We start from the raw sequence: 27,028 nt of genomic DNA, 5'->3' as shown, positions 1-27,028 counted from the left end.
TCTGAAAACTCTTTCAAGCCAGAATATTTTAGAAGGAAGAGAAGTTTCAGTGTGTAATTCTTCAAGTTTTTTTCCCCAAAGCCTTAACACTAGGGTGCTTGCCTAATTTTCTAATCATAAAATCAGACAGATTTAATATAATTAGAGAATATGCAAGTTCATCACATTCAGATTTTACTGGCATCTCAAGTGGCTTCATAAAACATAGTAATGGCCTTAAAATATTTCTGTTGGACAAGTATACCTTTCATCTCTTGTTGCCAAATAGAAAAATCACCACCATCAAAGGGAGCCATCACATAAGCATTAATTTTCATATAGGCACACAAAATATCACAAAAGACAGACAATATCTGAAAGAGAGCAGGCAAGACCACTCAGGGTCACAAGTAGTGTAAGACAGGGCATAAGCAAGACCACACAGGGCCAACAAATAATACCATACAGGCTCAACAGCAAGACCACACAGGGTCAACAGTATAAACGAAAGCAGTAAATTCCAAAGCCCAACTCACCCAACCAACCCCCCTCCCACATTCCTAAGACTCAAAGCGGTCCGGACAAGGAGGTTTGTGTTAGAGTAGGTGACTGAAGAGACAACTAATTGTTGTATTTTCTCACGCTACTAGTAAATAATCTATTTCGTATTATGATAAAAACCCCATTTGGCATTCTATATCTTTGTCCCTTGCATAAGCATAGATGTAGTCCTTACAGTTACTTTATTACTATAAATAGATCTAGTAGAATTGTGAGATTATATATTTAAGTATAGTAACAATTAAACATAGTTCCTAGTCAACGGGTTACGCCACTAATGAGGACATCGGCCTTTCCCATTCAAGACTAGCCCTTAGTGTATGTGTAGTGCATATCATCAGTCAACGGTGTTGTGACATCGGCATACATAAGTGGGTGCTCATAAGTTAATGAGTTCACCGAACTCCCTCAATCTAGAGATCTATAAGTGGTTCCCAATAATCGAGTAGAGGTTTCTATGATATAGTTGTACACCATTAATGTTTGGGATCGTGCATGTATACAAATCGGAATTTAAAATATTTTAGATCGAACTAGTTTCGATTACATGCATAAACTAATCACATAGCCAACGTACCTTAACGCTTCGCCATACACATGGTAATTATCGATTTTTATCAAAACATGTAAAACCGAAAAATATAAAACATGCTAGTTCACACAATTTCATAAATCATGATAACAATTAATTCACAACATCAACATGCTCGCAAATAAATCATAAATTCAAATTTATAATATATTACGAGAGATTTCGGTTTACCTTTTGAAGCGTGGGATTTCGACGAATCGAAATCTAGAACCGAACACGTACAAGCTGCGAAGTACCAATCCTCGGGGCAACAACTCACGGCTGGAGCAAGCTGGTCCAGCAGATGGCAGACGACGGCGCGTGGCAGACACGGTGGCGGCGCGTGCGACTCACGCGAAAGCCGCGTGCTGCGTAACGGCGGCGCGTGCGACTTTGGCGGCGGGGCAGTGGTCTTCCTCTCCTCCAATCAGGTTTCACCTCGTATATTTTGACCCACTCGAACTACAACACTAGATATAAACGAGTTAGATTAACAACAAAGAATAAACGAAGGAGTAGAGAGGAGAAAACCGGCGACAAGCGGCGGCGCGGCGGGGCAGCGGCGGCCGAGAGAGCTGGGCGGCTAGGGCTGGACGGCTAGGGTTTTTGAGTATAATATGATCTCAAACTCTCTTTTGAGGTCTATTTATACTAGGGTTCTCAACCCTAGTGGGCTTAAGTCATTGGGCCTGACCCACTGATCCATTAAGCCCATTGCCTTGTCGTCCTCGTTTCTCACAAACGATCGTTCATAAAAATATAACAAAATTATATTTGTGACGAGCTCAAAGTCCTCGTCGATACGAGTGTCTCTTCGAAATTTCCAATTTCCAAAAGTGGAAACTTCTAATTCAGTGGACTTGTTAAATCGGGAAACTTCCCAATTTAGAAAGTTCACTAAATTCCGCATGTCTCTTTCTCTACGTTCATTCCAATTCGTAATCCACAATTACGAATCTTGGATTCAATCATATTGACATCCAATCGTTCAAAGATTAACATATTAATCTATGCTTGTTGTTATCAAGGATCTATATTACACGAGAAGTGTGACCCTCAATGGTTCAGGTGTATGCTAGCCGTGGGCTCACAACTCTTTGTGATTCGAACAACACATTGTTCTCATATGAACTCCTCCCAAGAGTCCCGATTAAAGTAAAACTCATTTTATTTAATCGCCGATCAAATCGGTGCCCAACGAATCAAGATTGGCGCCTAGCAACTACGCATCAGGATTCCCTAGATACAAGTGAATTGCCTGCAAGAACCTTATGATATAGTTAGCGTACAGTACGATCCCTTCGCAGCACATGTCCCGATTGAACTAGAGGCATTGGTTCACCGAGACCTCTTATAAAGTTCAATAACCGTGCGAACGTTCTAGGTATTATAAATCCGTTCGTGTGTGACTTAGGGAAACACATTTCCCTAATCACCCCACTATCAACTCTGGCCAGAGATTCCTTGGATTATAAACCGTCATAACACACAGGACATCCATGACTACTCAAGCGCTCGAATCCCCTACTACAATGCACAGACTTCACACTAGATTTCGGATTGCACGAACGTTGGCCCTTGGAGTGGTCCGTTGTGGGACTCAGGGACAGGTCACGATACAATCGGTCCTCTAGTGAAGTCACGGTGATGTCTGGGTCTTAAGGACTAATGGTGTACAACTATATCTTAGAAACCTATTACTCGATGAATGAGAACCACTTATAGATTTCTAGGGCGAGGGAGTTCAGTGAACTCATCTAGTATGAGCACCCACTCAAGTATGCCGATGTCACAACATCGAGGACTGATGAGACGCAGTACACATACACTAAGTGCTAGTCTTAAAAGGGAAAGGCCGGTATCCTCATTATTGGCGTAACCCATCGACTAGGAACAAGGTTTAACAGTTACATTACATTGATGAGTTATCTCACGATTCTACTAGATCAACTCACAGTAATAGAGTAACTCGTTAGGACTATATCTATGCTGCTTGCATGGGATAAGAGATATAGAATGCCAAATGAAATATTTTATTATTACGAACGAAAAACGATTGTTTTATTACAAGGAAAAAGAGAAAGACCACAGCGACAAGTTGGCTTGTTGGTCACCTACTCTAACAATTAATCCTTAAGACCCAGACACCACCGTGACTTTACTAAAGGACCAACTGTATCATGACCTGTCCCTGAGTTCCACCGAGGACCGCCCCAAGGGCCAGTGTTCGTGCAGTTCGAAATCTAGTGGGAGGTCTGTGCATTGTAGTAGGGGATTTGATCGCTTGATCAGTCATGAATATCCTGTGTGTTCTTGCGATTTATAATCCATGAAGTCTGTGGCCACAACTAAAAGTGTAGTGATTAGAGAAATATGTTTCTCTAAGTCAAATACGAACGGATTATATAATCAAGAACGTTTACACAGTTATTGAACTCATAAAGAGGTCTCGATGAACCAATGCCGCTAGTTCAATCGGGATATATGTATCGAAGGGATCGTACTCTACGTTAACTATATCACATGGTTCTTGCAGGCACTTCATTTGTATTTAGGGAATCATGATGCGTAGTTGCTAGACGCCAATCTTGATTCGTTGGGTAGTTAAGTTGAAACTAGCTTCAACTTAATTATAACTCTAGCTTCAACCAATTTTTATTTAGTTTATTATTATTATTATCTTTTTTATGAATTGTTAGAGATTTTTCTTTGCATTCAAAAGTTTCAGTGATTGTTTTAAATTGATCTTTTCTAATATTCAATGATTTCATTATACTTCCATAACAAAATGATTTCATTAGAATATGTTTCTTTATAAGAACATGACTATACAATATAGTCAATATTGTGATACGATACAATTTTTATAGAAACGATATAACTCAACAATCAGCATAGAAACGATATAACTCAACAATATTAACCAAATTTAGAAGTTCATTTCAAATTTTCAAATATTCAATATCATCATTCAGAAGGCTATTGCCAGAAATTTTAGTCTCACTAGTTCATGACTGCTAATTTTTCCATGTTCATTGTCATCTTTTCGAAGTTTACTTCCATATATCATTAAGTATATGGAAGTTATATTTTCATTATATTGCAAAATAATTATTAGACAAGTTTATGTTTCACGACCCACTTTATTATTTGCATTCAAGAGATTTCCCTAATCTTTTATAACCTCATTTTACTCTTACAATATTCCAATTATGCACTCCTCTTACCTAATATCTATATATGGTTATATTTTCCACCTTTTCTTTAATTAATTTATTTTTTAATAGATTCATTTGTTTTAATAAATTCACTACAAGTTATCGAAAAAAACTACAAATTCATCAAAGTTAACTACAAAATCATTGAAACCATGTACAATATATTGAAATCAACTACAATTTTATTGAAATCTACTACGAAAATAGTGAATCAACTACAAATCACCGGAACCAACTACTAATTATCGAAATCAACTAAAAAAAATTAATTATATCTTGTATCGCGTGATTAAATCGTAAGACAAGGGCCACAACCAATATCGATCCCTAGCCTCACCTTGTAAAAACCATCACCGCCACCGAAACCCAGATAGCAACTAATACCAATCCCTAGAGTCATCGTCGGAATAGAGGAACGTCTTATCGAGAAACGTCGTAGCTTGGAAGTGGAAGAAGACCGCCCATGGAAAAGCACCTTTGTGGAAGAAGTTCTGGTGGTTTCCACCACGGAGATTTCATCACAGTTGCGCAAGTCCTAGCCGGTGCCCTAACACATCGAATGATTAGTTTTGTGATTTTCGCCACCGACCTGAGATTGCACGACGGGCAGAGAAAGAGAGCGCGTGAGAGAGAGAGAATTGCGAAGAGCGGGAGAGAGGGAATTTGTGGAGTTGGAAGAAGATGTAGAGTTTGGTATAAAATATGAGGATATATATGGTAGATTACCAAATATTATATTTATTTTCAATTACAATATAAAATCAGGGGGTGTTGCTAAGATGCAAAAATAGAATGAACTTAAGAAATGTAAATGTGTTTTGAGGAAGCCTTCCTAGTTAACCCATTAATTATATCAACATCAAAGCACGTTGGATAATAATCTTCTTGAGATATATCATTTTCAAATATTTCTTTTTTAGTGTGAAATTCAAATTCAAAATTTCTAGGATTTCAAAAACATTTATCCAATAATTCTAATTCATTCCTAATTTCATCAAAGGTGTAATCTGAGTCGACCCTTAGGGTGACATGCTTTCTTAATCGACCTTATCATACATGATTTTTGTTTATTGTGGTTTACATCTCTCGTTTGATCTGCAAGTTATACTGCACAAGAACAGAGGTCCATCCGATGCTCTTTTATGGTTGCGTAGTTTTTATTATCTAAAAAATACTAATAAACTATAAAAAGTAAAAATAAACAAATAAACAAATCTTCTAATATCAATTATTTTTTTAGGGGGGCTACATATTACCCAAGGAAGATGACTTATTTGTACTCCTATTCAAACCAAAATCAGTCATACAGAAAAGCCCATCTCTTTGTCTTTTGTCCAAAATTTCCCCTAACAATACAAATGACATCAATTTCATTTTTAACAAATATTGCACATTTACCCCAGATTTTAACAAATATATCACATCTTTAATGCAAATTTTAAATATGTCACATTAACTTCAAATATTGTAAACCTTAACTATGCAAATTTTATGTACAGAATGTAAAAATTATGAAGATTCCTTAAAAACCACAAAACTACATCACAAACTTCAAACATAAAGAATTGAGATTACGAAAGTCCGCTCCTTTCTGGAACCAAATATCGCCGTCTCTTATATAGATGGTTTCAAGAGAAAATGGAGCACGGATTTCGATGCTACAATACTCTTCCTCACCCATGGGGTACATATAAAGCACTTCGTCCGAAAAATAGAAGTGCTTGAGATTGTGAGGATTATTAGTCAACTCGATTTTTGCTATATCTAGACATTCTTTAACATGCAACGATTCGATCAAAGGGCGACATGAGATTATCTTCTCAATGTGTAACAATAAAGAAATTAGAGTATAATGGATGGAATTGATAAAAAATATATTATGGAGGGTATTTTAAACTGAAGACATGGACATGAGTTTATTTAAAAGACTGGGTTTTTTTTTTTTTTGTGGACCAATGTGCATTTAAGTCCGTCCCTCTTTACCATTTGCCTTAAATTTGTATATGTCAGTTTTTTTGTTTAATTAATACTAGTTAGTTAACTACTATCCAATTAATATATGGTCACTTTAGAAATAAAATCATCAATGGAGACTTATTCATAGAGGGGTCCAGACAACAAAACTCTTTTACAAAAAAGTCCACACATTGTCCAGAAGTTTGTAAAAAACTAAAATAGTCCTTCATTTTAATATGCTCCAATTTCATCTTCTAATTTATATTAACCTAAATTTGACCCCAAATTTCACAAATTATTCAATTTTGACCTAAACCATAATTTTTAGTACAATTTCGTCCATCGTCTGCGTTGACTTTTTCTTTTTCCTTCATGATTTTTCCGCCGATTTTCAGCATTGACCGGTGGTCAATGCCGATCTGACTTTTTCGACTTTTTTTCTTTAACATCTTTTTGCCATTGTTTAAACAACAATATTGTTGTGGTTGACAGTAATATTAACTATATTACTGTTAAACACAGTAATATTAACTATACTACAGTTTAACACAGTAATATTGCTATATTAATCTCTAGAACAGTAATATTAACACAACAAAAGTCATTATTACTGTGTAATAGAGTAATATTAATATGTTGACCGTTCAACAAAGGTAAGCATAATAAAAAACCAAAAGAATTAATATTGATGTGGTTGACAGTAATATTACTGTAACAACAATAATATTACTGTCTACCACGGTAATATTATTGTGTTTACAGTAATAGTACAATAGTACACATTAATATTATTACGTTACTCCGTCAAGAACTCAAACAAAACAAAAAACCCAAAAGATAATAATATTAATGTGGTTGACAGTATTATTATTGTATTTATAGTTATTTTACTGTGAACGACAGTAATATATATATATATATATATATATATATATATATATATATATGGAACCATATGCATACTTTCGAAAGACCTTTGTGCCAAGCAATTTATCGAAATGAGTACCTACGTTGTTCTCAATGTTATAAAGAGCGTAGTTAAAATGTATTATTCTGTAAAATAACAAAGATAATTTTCACATGTTGATTACAAATTCTACACATGTTTGACAATTGCAATCGTCAAACCGACACCAATCACATCCGAAACAAACACATTTCTCACAACCCCACATTTTGAATCTCTTGGACAACCTCTACATACTTTTCAACTTCCTCGCTCCTCAGCATCATCGCAAGTTAACCTAGAAAGTTGATAACAAAAAAAAATTAACAAATGACCAATTGTGATTTTAATCTCATTTTTCATTTACTTTTTCATGTTTACATACATGACTTCATTTTAACACACACTATAATCCATTGTGAGTAGAGCATAATTCTAGTTAACATTCCTCATGCATGCATGCAAACTAATTCTCAATGAAGTTTTGCACGTGCATTTTTTTATGACTGAATGAGACTTAAGATTTTTTTCTTACTTAAGGTCGGATAGTTACTGATTTCCCAATTTCAGATCGGTTGGCTCGCAAATCCATGATGAAATAGGCCCTAGGTGCAAGGTGCTTACCAATAGGCTACCTTGTTTTGTTAAAATTAAGATTCAAACAGTTCTAAGACCATGATTAACAATTCGGCATGTGTATATTTATAAATAAATTAATGAGTAATTTCCATATTTGTAGAGAGTAAAGTTAATACTTACGAGTGGTTTGGCACGTCCGAACATCTCCAGTTATTCTTGGCAAGAGCTTGATGGTAGATCTTGCAAACCTCTTTATTTCGAAGAATAAATCTACGTTCTTTATTACATTGAGAACAACGTAAAAATTCGTCTCGATGAATTACTTGGCGCAAAGGTCTTTGGAAAGTCTGCGTATGGTACTTCAGCAAACAAGTCCTCCATAAAGCAATTTTATGCCCATCGTGACTAAACACCCAAATCTGGCTCTTCCAATTGTTATGTGCATTAGTTCTCCCGGCATGCTTCGCAAATTCAATTGGAGATATATTAACTGCAACATAGAATTAATTAAAACAAACATGAACTCAATGAAGTCACACATAATAACACGATATTCAAGTAAAAGAACTTAGTTATATCATGTATTTTATTAGTTGATTAAATATATTATTTTGTGCAAAAAATATGAACTGAATATATGCACATCGATTGACGTTATTAAACAACTATTGTATACCTTTAGGATAATCGTCCATACAAGTGCAGTCAATCTCGATTTTGCCTTCAATATAAACTCTGAGTTTTCCAGGTGTGTCGCCATATCTAGGGTTTGTGCAGCCGCAGTCGATCTCTAAGAATTCTTGTGTGTTTCGGAAGACTCCATGAAATTGGATTAATTCTTCTCGAGTAAACATCTTTGATTCCTTATAATTCTAGAATCATGATATCAAGAAAATATTAAAATCACAATCCTCTACGCGCCTTATATATGTGTTTATCAACATCAAAATCAATAATAGATGAGTTTTACTCAATAAGGTATTATTATAGAGCACAACTAATAAATAATTGTATTTTTTTTGGACGTATGAATAGTATATTAATATTTATATGAATGTGAAAAAAAATAAACTACATTTATTTATTTATCCTATATCTTTCTTTCTTATTTTTATCCGAAGCTTACCCCAGCTAAAATATTTCACGGGTCCGCCCCTTCTGGTTTTGTAGACGCTATATCGGGTGACCCTGCACCAGTTAACGATCTACAAATAAATTTATTGATTTTATGAATAAAAAATGAATAAACATCAGGTATATATATATATATATATATATATATATATATATATATATATATATATATATATATATATATATATATATATATTTTTTTTTTTTTTGTTATGTGCATTAGTTCTCCCAGCATGTCGCGCAAATTCAATTGGAGATATATTAACTGCAACATAGAATTAAATTAAAACACATATTAACTCAATGAAGTCACACAAATAGTTATACCATGCATTTTATTAGTTGATTTAAATATATTATTCCGTGCAAGAAATATGAATTGAATATATATATATATGCACATCGATCGACATTATTAAACAACTATTCCAGAAGGAGATATTGAATTCATATATATGTATACCTTTAGGACAATTGTCCATGCAAGTGCAGTCAATCTCGATTTTGCCGTCAATATAAACTCTGAGTTTTCCAGGTGTGTCGCCATATCTAGGGTTTGTGCAGCCAGTGGCGAATCCAGGATTTTTACCAAGGGGGTTCGAAATTGTAGAAAAAAAAAATTTAATAGCACTTTATAAAAATAGTGGACCAAAAATTTACAATTTACAAATTTTAGGTGAATTGTGGAATTATTTAAAGAGAAAAAATGTGAAAATGTTAAGATTTGAAAAAATAGTGGACTGTAATGGACTTGAATTTACTCAAAAAAAAAAAAATAGTGGACCAAAAATTTAGAATTTATAAATTTTAGGTGAATTGTGGAATTATTTAAAGTGAAAAAATGTGAAAATGTTGAGATTTGAAAAACAATCAGAGTTCGAGTGGATTGGAAATCGAACCCGCGACCTATTTATGGAAGAAGATTATCTTTACCACCTCAACCAATAGCCCTTTGATAAATTTATATATAACAGTACTATTTGTTTAAAATCAAGGGGGTGCAACTGCACCCCCTAGACCATAGCTAGATCCGCCACTGTGTGCAGCCGTAGTCGATCTCTAAAAATTCTTGTGTGTTTTGGAAGACTCCATGAAATTGGATTAATTCTTCTTCAGTAAACATCTTTGATTCCTTATAATTCTAGAATGTTATCAAGGAAATATTAGAATCACAATCTTCTATGCGCCAAGTAATTCCTTATATATATGTATTTATCAACATCAAAATCAATAACAGAGGAGTTTTACTCGTTAAGGTATTATAGAGCACAACTTATAAATAATTGTATTTTTTTTGACGTATGAATAGTATTTTAGTATTTATATTAATTAATGTGAAAAGATTAAACTACATTAATTTATTTATCCTAGATTTTTTTTTCTTATTTTTATCCGAAGCTTACCCCACCTAAAATATTTCACGGGTCCGCCCCTTCTGGTTTTGTAGACGCTATATTGGGTGATCCTTCACCAGTTGTTGATCCACGGAGGATAACACACATGTTTATGTATGCTTCGTGGATGTGAATGGTTATTTGTATAGATCTATGGTGCAGAATCACCCGATGACTTTTACCAGATCGTAACCTCTGCTGTGTTACTATTAGGAAACTTAAAATAAAAAGGTTCACAAACATATATAGTTACAACATCGTTAAAATTAGCCTAATTCGTGTTAAAATAGTATATATGTTGCTTTTTAGATTGATTATAATTTCACAACAATTCTATAAAATGCCCTTGGACGTTGATTTTAACGATTCATTGATAATAAAATTCATGAATAACAAATGTACTGTGTGATATGAACAACAAATTTATTGATTTTTTGGAAAAAAAAAATGAATAAACATCACGTATCTATAGTCAAACGTATATTTATGTTTATCATGAATCTTAGCAAAATTTGCACACATGCAAAAGAAGAACTCAAAGATGTATTCTTAGTTATGTAAAAAGTGATTTCGTATATAAGAAAATTCAAAAAACGAAAACAAAAACATACCTTGAATTTCTGAAAATAAATGTATTTGAATCCTTTTATGATTTAACTACCGTGTTTATATATATATAGTAGTAAAAGTAGAGAATGTAATTAATTTTATTTTCTTTTTCAAGATTCTCAATAAATACACAATCGTGAAAAATTTAAAAGTAATTAATTATTTTTTCCCATAATAGATTTTAACCGTATAAATAATTTAATGCATTACTTTTTATAGATATCGTCGTAAGTAACAAAAGGTGTAGTTCACATAATTAAGTGAAGCAAAGCAACTTCAGGTAATTAAGAAAATAACCAACTCCTATTGCATCACCCATCAATCTATCGTTATATTAATTTGATAAGACTAGTATATCACCCGTGTGATGCACTGTAGTCACCTTCGAGAACAAAACTGCTATTCAATAATTAGGGTCCTTATAGGAAGAATAGAATTGAAGAAAGAAAGAAATAATACGTAATAGAACCCCCATTATGCTATGGGTTGATTTACGTGGAATATATAGAGAAATAATACGAGGTAATAGAGTTTCACTAGGTAACTAAATCCTAACTAATCTAGGTAACTGAATCATAATAGAATCATAATATTACAAGAGTTCTTATAATATAATATACTCTAATACGCTCTCGCAGTCGAAACGTGACGAACGTGAAGACTGGACAATTCATTGCTAACATGCTCCCGCAGTCGGAACGAATAAACTCCAAACCTGAAGACTGAACAAAAAAAACCCGTGAAATCCAGCAGTAGTGAAATCCTTGGTGAAATTATCTGCCAAATTAATAGAAAGAAGAACATAACATGGAGAGAAAATAATTTTTTTTAAATTTTTTTTTTGTGAATCGGGAGAGAGAAGATATGAGAGGGGAAGAAGAATAATTAAAAGAAGGATAGATTAAAGAGACAGAAAAGAGATTAAACGACTAAGAAAGAAGAAGAACATGATATCGGAAAATAATATAGGTTGGAAGAAAAGAGTACTACCACCGCTGGGGGAGGGAGAAAATAGGGTGGTGTTCATGGATCTGATAGAAAAATATGTCGGAAAAGATAGAAAAGATGCACCACCGGGGGGGGAACGAGAGAATTCGGGTGGTGTTCATGGAAAAGATAGAAAAAAAAATATTAGAGTACCACCACCGGGGGAGGGAGAAAATTGGGTGTCACCGCCATGGAGAAGAAAGACGGCTAGGTTAAAAAACCTGGTGCTCTGATACCATATAGGAAGAATCGAATTGGAGAAGGAGAGAAATAATACATAATAGAAACCCCCATTATATTATGGGTTGATTTACATGGAATATATATAGACAAATATTGCAAGGAAATAGAGTTTCACTAGGTAACTAAATCATAACTGATCTAGGTAACTGAATCATAATAGAATCATAATATTACAAGAGTTCTTATAATACAATATACTCTAATAGTCGTAAAAAAAAATATTTCAAAATAAATATAAAACTAATATAAGTTAAGATGTTGGATAAACAAAAAAATCGATACCAAAGCAATATATATATATATATATATATATATATATATATATATATATATATATATATTTTGTTTTTTGATAAACCTAATGCCCGTTCGACATGTCTTCTAGACGAAAATGCTATAACTAACTAAATTAATGGAACCAAACACACTGCACCATCTTGTAGGTCCGCATAAATCAAAAATTACATAGAAGTTAACCTGTAAAGTTTACGTATTTTGCATGAATTCAGTTCAATTCATTACTGAAACAACAATTACAATAATCATGTGTAATTAAACAATATTTACATCATAGTACTTACCAAAAGCGTCTGCAGCGAATATGCTAGAAATAAAAAATCACGTGCAAATATACCTAAACAGAAAGAGCACATACACACATTAATAAGACAAAATATAGTTATAGTAAGATAAATAGTCGATGGCATGCATGATCTATACCTTCATATACGCTGAAATACTTCTTTATACACCACGTTGCTAGTAGAACTCAACAATCCACCGGATTCGAACTTGATTAGAATCTTTATGCCAGATTTACTCTTGACTCTCGAGAGTTCAACGTACAACTGACCGTGGTTGAATACAAGCCTGGGTAGATACAAATCAACGTGGGAAAGTGTTTGACCCTGACTCTTGATGGTCATTGCGAAGGAAACCATCAATGGAAATTGTCGCCTCTGGAACTTAATAGGCAAAGGAGAGTATTACCTAAAGTGGTTTTCTCTAATTACTTTTTGAAGGGGAATTTTCCGTAACTGTATTTCCTAGATGTAGGGTTCTTACTAATTTTCCCTTATGTATAATTATGTGCATATCTACACTATAAAATTATACGTACCCCTCTGTTTTTGTGGGTGAATTGCAAAAGCACCCCATGACAAGATAACTTATTTAAAAACGGGACATTCGATTTTTTTGTCTTCCAAATATATTCACTTGTCAACTCTTATATATGCAACGAAGGAAAACTCTCTTTTAAGATCCATTAGAATAAATGCCAAAATTAGAATAAGATCCATTAGCTTTTTGTGGGACCAATAAACTGAGTAACGAAATCAAGATCTGGATCACCAACTTAATATTAATTCCCAACCAATTGTAGAACGGGTGTAGCTCAACTGGTCTCGGAGGTGGTAAGTTGGTGCAAGGTCCTAGGATTGAATCCTGGCAGCCGCAGTGTGGAAATTTCAACTCCAATGAGGTTTGGTTCCTTGTGGGCACCAGGTCCGGTCCGCTACCTTAACGGACCGTTGAGTTACCATGATTTACATTCCTCCATCAATCCTTATCGGGCCAAGGGATGGGGGCCCTGGGGGCGAAGGATTTCGCCTTTTGGTGCAAGCTTAGCTCCCAAAACCAAAAAAAAAAAAAAAGGATGAGTTATATATATTAGCATTTTTTTCAGTCTCAATTTTGTTAATGTCTATTTTCCGGCACATCAAATTCTTACAAGGAAGAGCTCCTCCATTGCCACCAGGGCCACGTGGACTTCCGCTCCTCAGATATTTGCCATTTCTAATTGGTAAAAACTTTGTAAATGAGTTCACTTTTTTGGGGCATAAATACGGTCCAATCTTTAAGCTCTATCTCGGTAACAAACTATGCGTTGTGATCAGTTCGCCATCTCTTGTGAAAGAGGTGGTCCGTGAAAAAGACGGCGTTTTCCCGCATCGGGATACTCCAATTGCAGCACTAATTGCATCTTACGGTGGAAACGACATTGTGTTTTCGGAGCCGAATTCACATTGAAGAGCGATGAGAAATATATATGTTCAAGAAATGATGAGCAAGAAATGTCTCGAGGAATCCAATGTTCTTCGTAAAGACGAGGTTAGAAAGGCAATCAGACAGGTCCACAACGCATTGGAAAGCCGGTTCAAATTGGTTACATGGCTTCCCGAACCGGACATCACGTCATAATGAATATCTTGTGGGGTGGAACAATTACTGGGGAAGGAAGCAAAATATTCAAAACGGAGTTTTGTGTTGTCCTCTCTAATTCGCTTATTGATTTGATGGGAAAACCGAATATTTCCGATTTTTTCCCACTTCTTGCAGGTCTTGACATCCAAGGAGTAAAGAAATAAGAGGAGACTTATATGCAATCGGTACGGTGGACATGATTTTTGAATCCGTTATTGCTCAACGTAAGAAGACGTTATGCGGAGAAGTTATGTGCAAGAAAGAAGGAAAGAAGGATTTTCTCCCAAATCCTTTTAGAGATTCAAAAGAAACAAGATTCGGAGATGCCAATTAGTCAGAAACAAATCAAGGCCATGTTACATGTAATTACTTATTTTATGAATTTGATGAGTTACATTAATTCGACTACTTGTACCAACTTACCAACCCCGAAACCAGTTGAACTACCCATGTGAACTATTGATTTGATTACTAGACTTATAAATAATTGAGCATTGTTTATTGAATTATAATAGGATGTTGTGTCTGGTGGGACCGACACTACAGCGACAAATATTGAGTGGGCAATGGCCGAGCTTATGAACAATCCGGAGGTCATGAGAAAGGCGCAAAAGGAATTATGTGACGTCGTCGGATTAAATAACATGGTCGAAGAATTACATATTCCAAAATTGAAATATTTGGAAGCAGTTATCAAAGAAACAATGCGGTTACATCTGCCTGGACCCCTCTTGCTTCCAAAGTACCCGGCTTGTACTACAGTTATCCCCAAGAATACAACGGTTTTTATAAATATGTGTTCGATCCATATAGATCCTTTAATTTGGGATAATCCAATGGAATTCAAGCCAGGGAGATTTCTTGATGGCGATATTGGAAAATGCGATTATAGAGGTTAACATTTTCATTATCTCCCGTTTGGATCGGGGAGAAGGATTTGTGCCGGCATACCCCTTGCGGAGAAAATGTTATTCTATTTTCTAGCTTCACTTTTACATTCTTTCGATTGGAAAATAGAACAGGGGGAAACACTTGATATGTCCGAGACATTTGGATTGCGTTGAGGAAAACTACACCATTGTTTGGTAACCGAGTCCCAGATTGACAGATTCAAGAGAGGCTGTCGCCTCGGGCCCCTCGATTTTTTGAAATAAATAGGGGCCCCAAATGATATTTTGTATTATTTATATATACTAGTCACTGATACTTCAAATATATAAATAGTTCCACAATTTGAATAATCATAAGTATATAATTTCACATAGTTGAAGTATTTGTTGGAAATTTTCATTTATTGTTGTATTTGATGTGAATGAAATATCTTAGAACAATTATAATATTAGCTAGACATTGAATTCTTCTATCAATTTTCTTTTATCGATTTTAAGATTTTAAACTTTTTTGTTCTTGCATTATTAATAATCTATATTGTCTAACTCTAACTTCAAAAGGTTTCGGGATTTTAAGATTTTCAACTTTTTTGTTCTTGCATTATTAATAATCTATATTGTCTAACTCTAACTTCAAAAGGTTTCGGCAAGTTGAAATGTACTATATTTTATTTTATTATATTTAAAGAAATTTACAAATATTTATTTCTTCAATAGTATGTCTATGACTATCTTCAAAAAAGACTTCAGGGCTTTGCCTCAAACCTCGTAAACTTTTGATTTACCTTAACTTTGTCAATATTTTTAGTCTATTTTCCCCCAAAATTCTTAACTTCTAATAAAAAAATTATTGTCGAGTCATGCTTCTTAATGAATGATGTGTATATTATTATACAATACAAATATGGGACCATTTTATAAATTCTTAAAACTCGTCTATGGCCCCCATTTTCTAAGGAATGACCCTGCAAGTTTGTATATTGTTAGTAAAGAATAATTCGTGAGGTATATCCACTCGTTGTGATATAAGTGGCGGTACTAAGAAAGGGCAGGTGCTGTGAACCCTAAGATTAAAAAATAATATAGGTATTTAGTCATTATATATTTTGAATATTGCTTTCGGCACCTCTAAAGTTTTTGTTTATTGTATATAATCTTATATAAATTATAGGGAAAATTAGCAAGAACCCCCCATCTAGAAGATATAGGGAAAGAAACATCCCCATACAAAATCAATTAGAGAAAACCCCTTAAATAATATTCCACTCAAATGTTATTTTCATAATTCCAAATCTACTTTTAATTGTCTATTATACTCTTTCAAAACCATAATCTTATTTTTTATTTATCCTAGTACGTAAACTCTCTCTCTCTCTCTCTCTCTCTCTCTCTCTCTCTCTCTCTCTCTCTCTCCCCGCCTTTTCCTCATTTTCTTCTTCTCTGTACAATTGGGAAAAGTCGTCACTCATATCATCAACGGGATTGAAGTTGTATATACGTTAATATCCTTTTTTATTTTTATTTTTCCTTGCAGTAAATCGCGTAAGAAATTAAGAGAGAGAAAGGCAATACCCAGTTTAGTTTCTTTTGAGATTAATTTCTGCAAATATGTCGTGAGTGTGAGTAGATCTGTCAGAATTTTCTGTTGATTTTGACAAGATTATAGTTTGTTGGGAACAAAGTATGAATTTCCAGATTCTTCATCTTCTCTGTGTTTTTTTCGTCTCTTTTCTTCTTGTTAGATTTTAGTTTAGTTCTTCAGTAATATAATGTCATTAATGGGGGATTCTAATTCTTGAAACTGGGATACTGGGAGATCGAACTCCCACTTTAGTTGACAAAGTATGGTGTGGCGGCGGTGTAGTGACGATGGGGAGGCAAATTTAGGGTTTTGTAGTGGATCAGGCAGATGACGGCGCGGGTAGAGAAATTCGCGCAGGCTGAAATCTTAATCGACTACGTACATATTCAATAGTAGATTAGGTTAATCGACTATGCTCTGATAGTCGATTAAGGTTAATCGACTCCAATGTTTAATTTTTTTTGGATTTTTTTATTGATTCCAATTGTATAAATCAATTATAATGTTTATATATTTTTTGTTTTTATAAAATATAGTTGATTTTTTGCATTTTTTGTAGTTGTGATTTGTTATTTTTAGTAGCCAGTTCCTTAATCGACTATGCTTCATCATAGTCGATTAATATGATTCATCGACTTCAATTTTAATTATTTTTTTTATTGATTCCAATTTTATAAATCAATTATAATGTTTGTATATTTTTATTATTTTGTAAAATATAGTTGAGTTTGCATTTTTTTGTTGTTGTGATTTGTTATTTTTCGTAGTCGGTTCCTTAATCGACTATGATTCGTCATAGTTGATTGATATGGTTCATAGTCGATTAATATACCTGATGGATAACAAAGTTAAAAAATTAAGAAAGAAAAAAAAGAAAAAAAATAAAAAAAAAATGTCTCAATGTGGTCCTTGCAGTTAGTTTTCAAACCTTTGACATTAACACCGTTTGGTCTAAGGTCTGAAAATTACAAAAAAACCACTTTTCCCAGTTTAAATAATTATTAAAAATTTGTAGTTGTCGTTGTGGACTATGCTTTCTCGTTGTCTTGATTTTTTTTTTTTTTTTTGTATTTTTAACAACTATTTAAACTGTGAGGGATGGCGTTTTTGGAATTCAGAGCTCAAACCAAACGGTGTTAAGGTCAAATGTCTATAAACTAACAGCGAGGGCTACATTGAGGCAATTTTTCAAGTGCAAGGGAACAAATGGATGCAATCGAGAGTATAAGCAGGTAAACTGATACCGAGCCAAAGTACAAGAGGAGAAAGTAGAATTCGCCCATAAAAATTATATAGGTATCAAACTAAAATATCAAGTAAATATTTGATAATTAATTTTGATATTACATGCAGCGTAATTAAGGATAATCACATTGTCTTTCGATACACATTTATGAGCAACTCCAACCCAAAATATCAAAATGAGAAATCAAATATTAATTTTGATATTTAATATTATATTTTGATATCTATATAAATTAAATTGCTCCAACCATAAACATCAAACAGTTATTAGTTAAAAATAAATAAAATGATCATAGATTTAATTAACACACATATTTTTTAAGTGGTCACTTGGGTGGTTAAATTTGTAACTTTCATTTGTGATTATTTTTCCAGGACGTATTTTTACATTCCAAAATTTCAAAATATAAAAAATACAAACCTCATTTGATATCATCATTAGAGTGGAATTCTTTTAGTTTGTAGTATCAAAATGGTGTTTATGTGTTTTGATATTAGGTGCAAGGGTGTAGCATTGCTTGAAGGAAGTCTAAGCAATAGTTTTTAAATCGCATATCCAATCGAAAAGTGTTTTGCTAAATTTACAAGTTGTAAATTGTAATTCGTAAAGAATCATATATCGATTAATTTTTATTTTCTTTAATTTAAAATTATAAAAAATAGACCAATAGATGTACATTTAATGACATAATAAGTAATAACTTTTCAAAACCTATGTAGCAATTAGCAATAGTTGTTTTTTTTTTCTTTTCTTTTTTTGTGTGTGAGAAAACCAGACTTATAATTCTATTAATGAGAAAAATCGGAAATTATAATGCTAGATATGACATCTGTGAGACCATTAGCCGTAAAAGTCGACCTTAAGGACAATTTTGCAATATATATATATATATATATATATATATATATATATATATATATATATATATATATATATATATATATATAATTTAATGAAGGAACATGCATCCAACATTAATTATAGGTGTCCTGGGCAAACCTACACTCTCATATAATAACTTGTAAATCATACGAGAGAAGTAAACCACACTAGGTAACTATATGTGACAAGCTCGACTTAGCGACCGTTGTCCGTTGGCAGGAGGATTCGAACTTGGAAAAAAAAATTATACTTATGCTTGAGTTAGAAATGTAAAGAGACATTTGTATATCGACACTACTAAGGTGGTGTTTGCAAACGCTTTTAGAAATAGATTCTCAACTTTTTTCTGTCAATAATCTGTTTTTAGGTGTCTGCAAAACAAATTTTTACTTTTGTTTTTCTTAAAACAAGTTGTTTTAGACTATAAATCTAAAAGCACTCATGTCCCTTTTTTTCCATTTTTGTTGATATTCCAGCTAATTTGCAAACACCCTGATATGACTATTGGCCCAGCCCAATAGACCCATATTTACTGGGCCACAAACCCAGTTTAATAGCTATTTCTACGGAGGCCCAATCACATTCAAATTAGGTTTTGGCCCAATATGTAACACCCCACCTTTCCAAAACCCTAAAAGCCGAAATTAATATTCCAAACTCGAGAATCCTTAGGTAACATTATTACGTGATAATATTTATATGACTTACGTGAATTTAATTATGTGAATTAGTTATGTGTTATATTTAATTGGTAGATTTATTTTTCTAACAAATTTATGTGAATTATGTGAATTAGAATACTATATGCTATATTTGATTAATTAAGTGTGATAATACACTACCCTAGACTATCCTATACCTACATAGACCCATACTTGATAGCATACATGCATACATACATGAATTCTGCATGCATTGCTTTATTATGTAATATTATATTATATATGTATATGTATATAGCCGTGTGAGTGTGTGTGTTAGTAAAAAAGGTGGTTAATTTAAATAGATATTTAATTAGTAATTGCACATGGCACATAGTTTAATTCTACACTTAACACCTCAAAAGACACTCTACTAATTTCCTCTTGCAACACCTCACCCTACTACTTGTCTTCCTCCCTTCATTCCACCGAGACCTCACCACCACCTCCATTCTTCATCTTCTTCCACATCAACTTCCATTTTTCAAAGAAAATGGAAAATCATTTCAAATTTTTCCCTATTTAACCAAGTACTTTGAGTATCCTAAAACACCATTCACCAAAAAGAAATATACATTTCACTTGAAGATCCACTCTATCTCCTTCACCATCAAAATAATTTGGCTAGAGCTTGGCACCAACCTTTGAAGCATTTTCCTTCGATTTTCCTTCATCTTTCTTTCGGTTATTAAGGTAAGAAATTCGAGTTTCTTGCTGCAATTAGAAGATATCATATTATTTTAAAAGAGTTTTCAAGATTACCTAAAAGACTTTTAAGTATTTCAAAATTTAGGGCTTTTTGGGGAAAAATGGAAAAGAGATGTTTAGTGTTAATTTCTTGTTCTTGCATGCATCATCTATGTTGGTAGTGGGTAGATACAAGTTTTATTGGCCAAAAGCATTAAAAAATTCGGATTTCAAAAAGGGGTTTCAAGAAAAATGAATTTTTGAACTTTTATGGGGTTGCATGTGTAAATCGAAAGATTTTTGGGTCAAATCTGTAATTTTTGAGAAGTCAGTCCTAAATGTGTTTTCAAAACTGTTTTCCAGCATTTATTGAACAAAAATATCGGATTTAAAGAAGTTTTGTAAGAAAAAAGTGATTTTTGAACTTCGAGTGGTCTTGCATGTGTAGATCTAGAGATTTTGGGGTAAAATATGTAATTTTCGAAATTTCTGCATAAAGTAAATTTTTAACTTGGTTTTCTGCATTTATTAAAGTAAAATTTCATATTGTTAGGGGTTTTCATGAAAAAGTGGATTTTGAACTTCTAGTGTGGTTGCATGTGTAAATCTTGAAACTTTTGGGTCAAAACTGCAATTTCCGAAAAAATCCTTCATTTTTTAAAGTTTGGATCTGTTTTCCAGTTAGTATTTAATGGGGAAAAAGTTGTCTTTACAAAGGTTTTGAAAGTAATTAAGGTTATATTAGAGGTTTTGATTTTTAAAAGAAAAGGGGCTTTTCTAGTTTTTAATTTCAAGAAAATTCGAAACTTTGTGAAAATTTAAAATAATTTCAGAATCTGAAATCTGGATCAGTTAGGAGTTCTAGTATTTAATTTGGGAATTTTTGGAATTGGTTTGCTATTATTTCGAAATTTGGACAAATTACATGTCATTTATTATGTGTTGTGCTTTTATTGTCATGCCTTTGATTTAATTAGTATGAGTGATGAGATTTGGGATTTGTACCTTAAAATGGCTGCATGGATGTGTTTATTACTGCTGAAATTTATTGGAATGGATTATTACCTAGAAGTGGTAATTAATTCATTAAATGAAAGGTGAAAAAGGGGTGCTTGCTTTACAAGCATGGTTTCATATTAAATGGTGATGTTTTAATGTGTGGCTGCATGTGTGTGTGCTCAGAGTGTGTGTGTGTGTGTGTGTGTGTGTGTGTGTGTGTGTGTGTGTGTGTGTGTGCTGAATGTGTATGTGTGGCCGTGGGTGTGTGTTTGTGTGTGGATTTGGGGAATTTTGCCCAAAAGTACAATTATGTGGTAATTGTGATATTTGTGTGGTTTTGTGATACTTGATTGATATTTGTGATGTTTAAATGATTTTTACATAAATTGTAGTCATTCCATGACATGCATTTGCTTTTGACAAAATTGAAAGATTAATGGAATGTTTGGGTAATAAACGAATCGGATACGGTGGGCCGGTATCCAACTAGGGTTGAGATGAGTGATATGAGTGATATTGGATCCATAGACGGGCTCGAAACGGTTTATTATCTGAATATAGAAATTAATCTTTCACGGATCCGATAAATGAAAAAAATAATTTTTACACGGATTGCATTCATGAGCATGTTTGTGACTTATATGCTTTAGAACTTTTTGACTCGATTCTTGTTTGATGTTTGTATGACCCGGTGAAGGTGATCGGAATGTTATATATACTATATATATGTATAACCTATTTTCAATCCTCGGTAATTCCTCGAGTTTCTTACTGAGCTTAATAGCTCATATAGATATTTACTAATTGCAGGTAGTGCTAGTGGTAACCCTCCCCCGGAATGGACCGAGTAGTGGATCGAAGTCTTGCCCGGAGTTTTGGAAGTTCGAACGAGGGTTCTATAAGTGTGGCTAAGTACTATTTTGGTGATGTAATATAAAGTAACTTCCGTTTTCGTTTACTATCGTACTCATCTTTAAAGTACGGGACTTTAATCGGTAACGGATCCTATTTTGAACTCTATAATATATTCATCCGTTTATGATTATGAATAGTTCGTATATTTCATGCTTTAATCGTTTATCGCCAAAATATTTCTAAACTCTGATTTTAATTTCGAACATATGTTTCATGATAGTGTAGCACTCGATTAAACTCCTTCAAAAAAAAATATATAAATATAATCGACCAAGCTTTTCAAAACAATGTTGCGAAAATTACTAGAATTCTAAATATTCAAGTATGGTTTTGAAATCGCAAGTGTTGATTTTTCGTGTTTTAAAAGTGATCCTATAAGTTGCTTCCGCTAAATAACTTAATTCCGATAAACCGATTCGATTTATCGCCTATAATAGAGGGGGTGCTACACAATAAATTAACCGCAACCCAATCAACAAGGTATAAATAACGACATAATTCATTTATTAAAGGTACGCCCTATTATTTGAGTAATACTATAATTTGTATTCTCTCAACTATTTCCACAATCCGCACGTCTGACTTGAGCATCGGAGGGGTTTCCGCCGGATCAACCCCCGGCCTAGTTCACGTGTTCTTTGTTTGCAGGTATCTCGGGGTCATCTAGCACGTGAGCAATGATCCACTTTGCTCTCCCAGCTCCTTCGATCTCAACTACTTAAGGTGATCTATTTTTAGCATCATCATAATGGCGCCGTCTGTGGGAACGCATACAAGATCACGTAGCGCGCATGATGTCCCTGAGTCATCCACTCGCAGAGAACGTGCCAATGCTAACAACCTCCCACCTCGTGGAGGCTCTAGCTTGCCACTTCCTCCTCGTAATCAGGATCCATCTCATGAGGTCCAGATAAAACCCCCGCAGGATCCACCACTCCCCGCTCCTCGAACGATTCAGATAACCAAAGAGGCCCTCCAACACATGATTGCGGAAGCTTGGCACAATACATCGCCACAACGGAAGGCAACGCTCCCCTTGCATCTCCACCCGTGCAACAACAACCTCCACCGCTAGCGGATACCGCATCCACCTCAAACCCTAGGTCTCGAATGCAACAATCTACTCATTGCCAAGATGCACGAACTGGGCGACAAGACCCACGTTCACCTTCAAGAGGCAACGCCTCTCGCCAACGAGCTCCTCCACACAATGGTGGAGAAGATGAAATTAACAATCGGGTATCTCGCTCAAATCACCTTCCCCATATAGCTAATCCCATTGGTGGAAGGGCAACACCTCCAATAAGGCGCAGTCCCTTCACCGCCGCAATAATCAATGAGATACTGCCCCAACGGGTAAAGGTTTCGAGTCTACCGTAGTTCGATGGCTCTAGCGACCCACATGAGCACCTTGAAAAGTTCTACGCCATGGCAGATCTATATGGCCCAACTGATGCGGCGATGTGCAAGATGTTTCGTGCAACACTCTCCGAATGAGGATTGAGCTGGTTCAACTCCTTGCCCATGGGTCAATTGAAGCTCTCTCCCAACTAACGGATCGCTTCACCCACCATTTCGCTATCAACAAAGAGTACGCTAAGACTCCCGCATACCTCTTCACTATCACCCAGAAAGAGGGCGAGACCCTCCGCAACTACATTCAACGATTTGTAGAGGCATCTCACAAAGTTCCTAACATGGGAGGAAGCATGCTCGTTGGAATCATTCAACAAAACTTGAAGGAAAGTAGATTCAAGGAATCTATTGCAGGAAGACCTCCAACCACTCTGGAAGAGCTACTAAGTCGCGCTGAGAAACACGTGCGCATCGAAGAGGCTTCATCCCTCCCTCATCCCAAGAGGAAAAGAGATGAAGATCACTTCAACACCCGGCAACGAGATGGCCGACGACAATCGTCCACATCTCATTGACAATCTCTTTCTACGTCCCTGGACTTCCAATGATGTCAATGACCCTTGGAGTCTCTCAAGCCCATAACATTGTTAGTGATCGCATCATCCTAAACTGGGGGGCTATCCTACCTTAAGGATGATGCACCTCTTCATCTCTCTACATCAATTGGACGAAACACCTACATCATCTACTTAGTAAAAGTTTAGTTATTTCGAGCGATTCGCTCCCTACTTGTTTAGTTACATTCGCCTCATGTAGGCTTGTAACCTTCACATTTTCAAGCAATGAATAAAACAAGTTATTTCTCTTACACTCGGTGTTATTGCTTTGCCACTACATAATTATTAGCTCAAGTCAACATTAACCCTGGGAACACTTAGAGATGTTATGATAATCTATATAGCCTAGCCAGCTTGATTTCATAAACTTCTCGATTTGTTTTCATTGGGTCCTACATTTAAAACGGGGTCACGGTCCTAACAACATACTTACGACCCATGAGGTCTATTAAGGGGCGCGATCCCCATTAAAAAAAAATCTTGAGAGACTGATCCCCTCATCAAGTACATCTCGCACAATGCTAAATGTAAACACATACAAGCAACGCATCAAACCAATGACAATGTCATACAAAATAAACGTCGGCAAACCCATGTACTCCAAATATGTCGACAAAATGAAGAACCTACGATTCCGCACCCCTCGGGCCACGTGCCATTAAAAAGAAGAAGAAAAAAGAAAAAGAAGACGAAGAAAAGAGGAAAAACAAAAAAAAAAAAAAAAAAAAAAGGAACGCGCGCACAGCACGCGCGTTTGGTCCAAAGGGGTCCTCGGTCAGCGCGAACGAGCGGAAAAAGAGAAAGACAAAAAAAAAAAACTACGCTGTTCGCGCGTGAAACCATGTGCCAGCTACACATATTGGGCGCTTGCTCCTCACGCGCCCGCGCGTTCCCCTAAGAAGTCAGATCGCGTGGTACCCCCCCCCCCCCCCCCCCCCCCCCTCCCATGCCAATACAATGGCGCGGACCCACCCACACCCCCCCCCCCTCTCTCTCCTTCATCTCTCTCCTACACCACCCACCCCCTTTTCTCTCTCCTGCACCACCCACCCCCCCCCTCTCTCTCTCTCTCTCTCTCTCTCTCTCTCTCTCTCTCTCTCTCTCTCTCTCTCTCTCTCTCTCTCTCTCTCTCCTGCCGCACCCCCTACCCCGGGCTCCGTGCACAGCTGCCCCCTCACATGTATGGAGTCGCGCGGAGCCAAGGCGGCTCCTCTCTCATCCTCGAGTCGCTCGGCTTGGCCTACTGGCTCCGCAGCCATATCTCCGATCACCCTAATCGCGTGCAATGGGAACGCACGATTTCATTCTCCGGTGCAAAATTTTTTTTTACCGGAACTCGACCCAATCATCTTCCCTACTGATTTCACAAGGAAAATTTATTACAAGGCAAAAATTTATATGACACAAACAAGAAGATCAAGATACAAGTCTACTCTCGACACGATCCGAACCTCTTTTCAATTCGCTCCCACATCAGTGGGGGGCTTAATGATATGCCTATTGGCCCAACCCAATAGACCAATATTTACTGGGCCACAAACCCAGTTTAATAGTTATTTCTACGGAGGCCCAATCATATTCAAATTAGGTTTGGGCCCAACAAATTAACCGCAACCCAATCGACAAGGTATAAATAGCGACATAATTCATTTATTAAAGGTAGCCCTATTATTTGAGTAATACCATAATTTGTATTCTCTCAACTATTTTCACAGTCCGCACATCTGACTTGAGCGTCGGAGGGGTTTCCGCCGGATCAACCCCCGGCCTAGTTCACGTGTTCATTGTTCGTAGGTATCTCAGGGTCATCTAGCACGTGAGCAGTGATCCACTTTGCTCTCCCAGCTCCTTCGATCTCAACTACTTAAGATGATCTATTTTCAGCATCATCAACCCCCAACTTTTAGAAATAAGTAATTAATTCCAAATTAATTCACATTCATTAGCTTCTACTTTTAAATAAAGTTTTGCAAACACTACCTAAATACTTCTAATCCACTTTCTTTTTTTTTTTTTATAAAAGATTGGGAGGATCGTAGTCATGAATTTTACCAAGTGCACTTTACAAATAAGCCCATCAATGGGTACTTATTCATAAAGATGTCCAGACAATAAACTCTTTTACAAAAAAATTCAAACATGGTCTAGAGGTTAAAATAGCCCCTCATATTTTAATATGCTCAAATTTCATAATTTTATTTAATATAACCTCAATTTGAGCCAAAATGTCACAAATTATTCAATTTAGACCCAAAACACAATTTTGTGGACAATTTCGTCTGCCACCCCATTGACCGCCGGTCTCCGGCGTTGATTTTTTCTTCTTCTTCTTCTTCTTCTTCTTCTTCTTCATTATTATTATTGTTATTGTTATTGTTATTGTTATTGTTATTGTTATTGTTATTGTTATTATCATTATCATTATTATTATTGTTATTATTATTATCATTATTATTATTATTATTATTATTATTATTATTATTATTATTATTATTATTATTATTATTATTATTATTATTATTATTATTATTATTATTATTATTATTATTATTATTATTATTATTATTATTATTATTATTATTATTATTATTATTATTATTATTATTATTATTATTATTATTATTATTATTATTATTATTATTATTATTATTATTATTATTATTATTATTATTATTATTATTATTATTATTATTATTATTATTATTATTATTATTATTATTATTATTATTATTATTATTATTATTATTATTATTATTATTATTATTATTATT

General features: G+C 34.6%; 1 protein-coding gene, 2 long non-coding RNA genes and 1 pseudogene across 3 annotated transcripts; 3 read left to right on the top strand and 1 right to left on the bottom strand.

Moving 5' to 3' along the window:
- Window positions 1-7,271: 7,271 nt before the first annotated feature.
- LOC148770679 (uncharacterized) lies at window positions 7,272-10,968 on the bottom strand. Its single transcript, XR_016031270.1, has 6 exons — window positions 10,353-10,968; window positions 9,408-10,085; window positions 8,937-8,998; window positions 8,487-8,682; window positions 7,991-8,300; window positions 7,272-7,529 (listed from the first exon to the last, which is right to left on the bottom strand). It is a non-coding gene; the product is annotated as an uncharacterized LOC148770679 (long non-coding RNA).
- Window positions 10,969-13,878: 2,910 nt separating this feature from the next.
- LOC105954490 (labd-13Z-ene-9,15,16-triol synthase, chloroplastic-like) lies at window positions 13,879-15,509 on the top strand (annotated as a pseudogene).
- Window positions 15,510-19,969: 4,460 nt separating this feature from the next.
- Window positions 19,970-22,418, top strand: LOC148770678 (uncharacterized). Its single transcript, XR_016031099.1, has 2 exons — window positions 19,970-20,376; window positions 22,180-22,418. It is a non-coding gene; the product is annotated as an uncharacterized LOC148770678 (long non-coding RNA).
- Window positions 22,419-23,777: 1,359 nt separating this feature from the next.
- LOC148770677 (uncharacterized) lies at window positions 23,778-24,215 on the top strand. The gene has a single exon (XM_088817989.1). It carries the CDS (start codon window positions 23,778-23,780, stop codon window positions 24,213-24,215), a length of 438 nt encoding a protein of 145 aa, XP_088674115.1.
- The last annotated feature ends 2,813 nt before the right edge of the window (window positions 24,216-27,028 follow it).

Source organism: Erythranthe guttata, chromosome 5 (genome assembly GCF_056151865.1).
Source record: "Erythranthe guttata isolate IM_541 chromosome 5, IM_541, whole genome shotgun sequence".
NCBI lineage: Eukaryota > Viridiplantae > Streptophyta > Magnoliopsida > Lamiales > Phrymaceae > Erythranthe > Erythranthe guttata.
This window is presented reverse-complemented; position numbering and strand designations above follow the sequence as displayed.

What these genes read in the sequence shown, in the direction of transcription:
- LOC148770677 (XM_088817989.1), top strand. Translation starts at nt 23,778, where the DNA reads ATGAGGATTGAGCTGGTTCAACTCCTTGCCCATGGGTCAATTGAAGCT.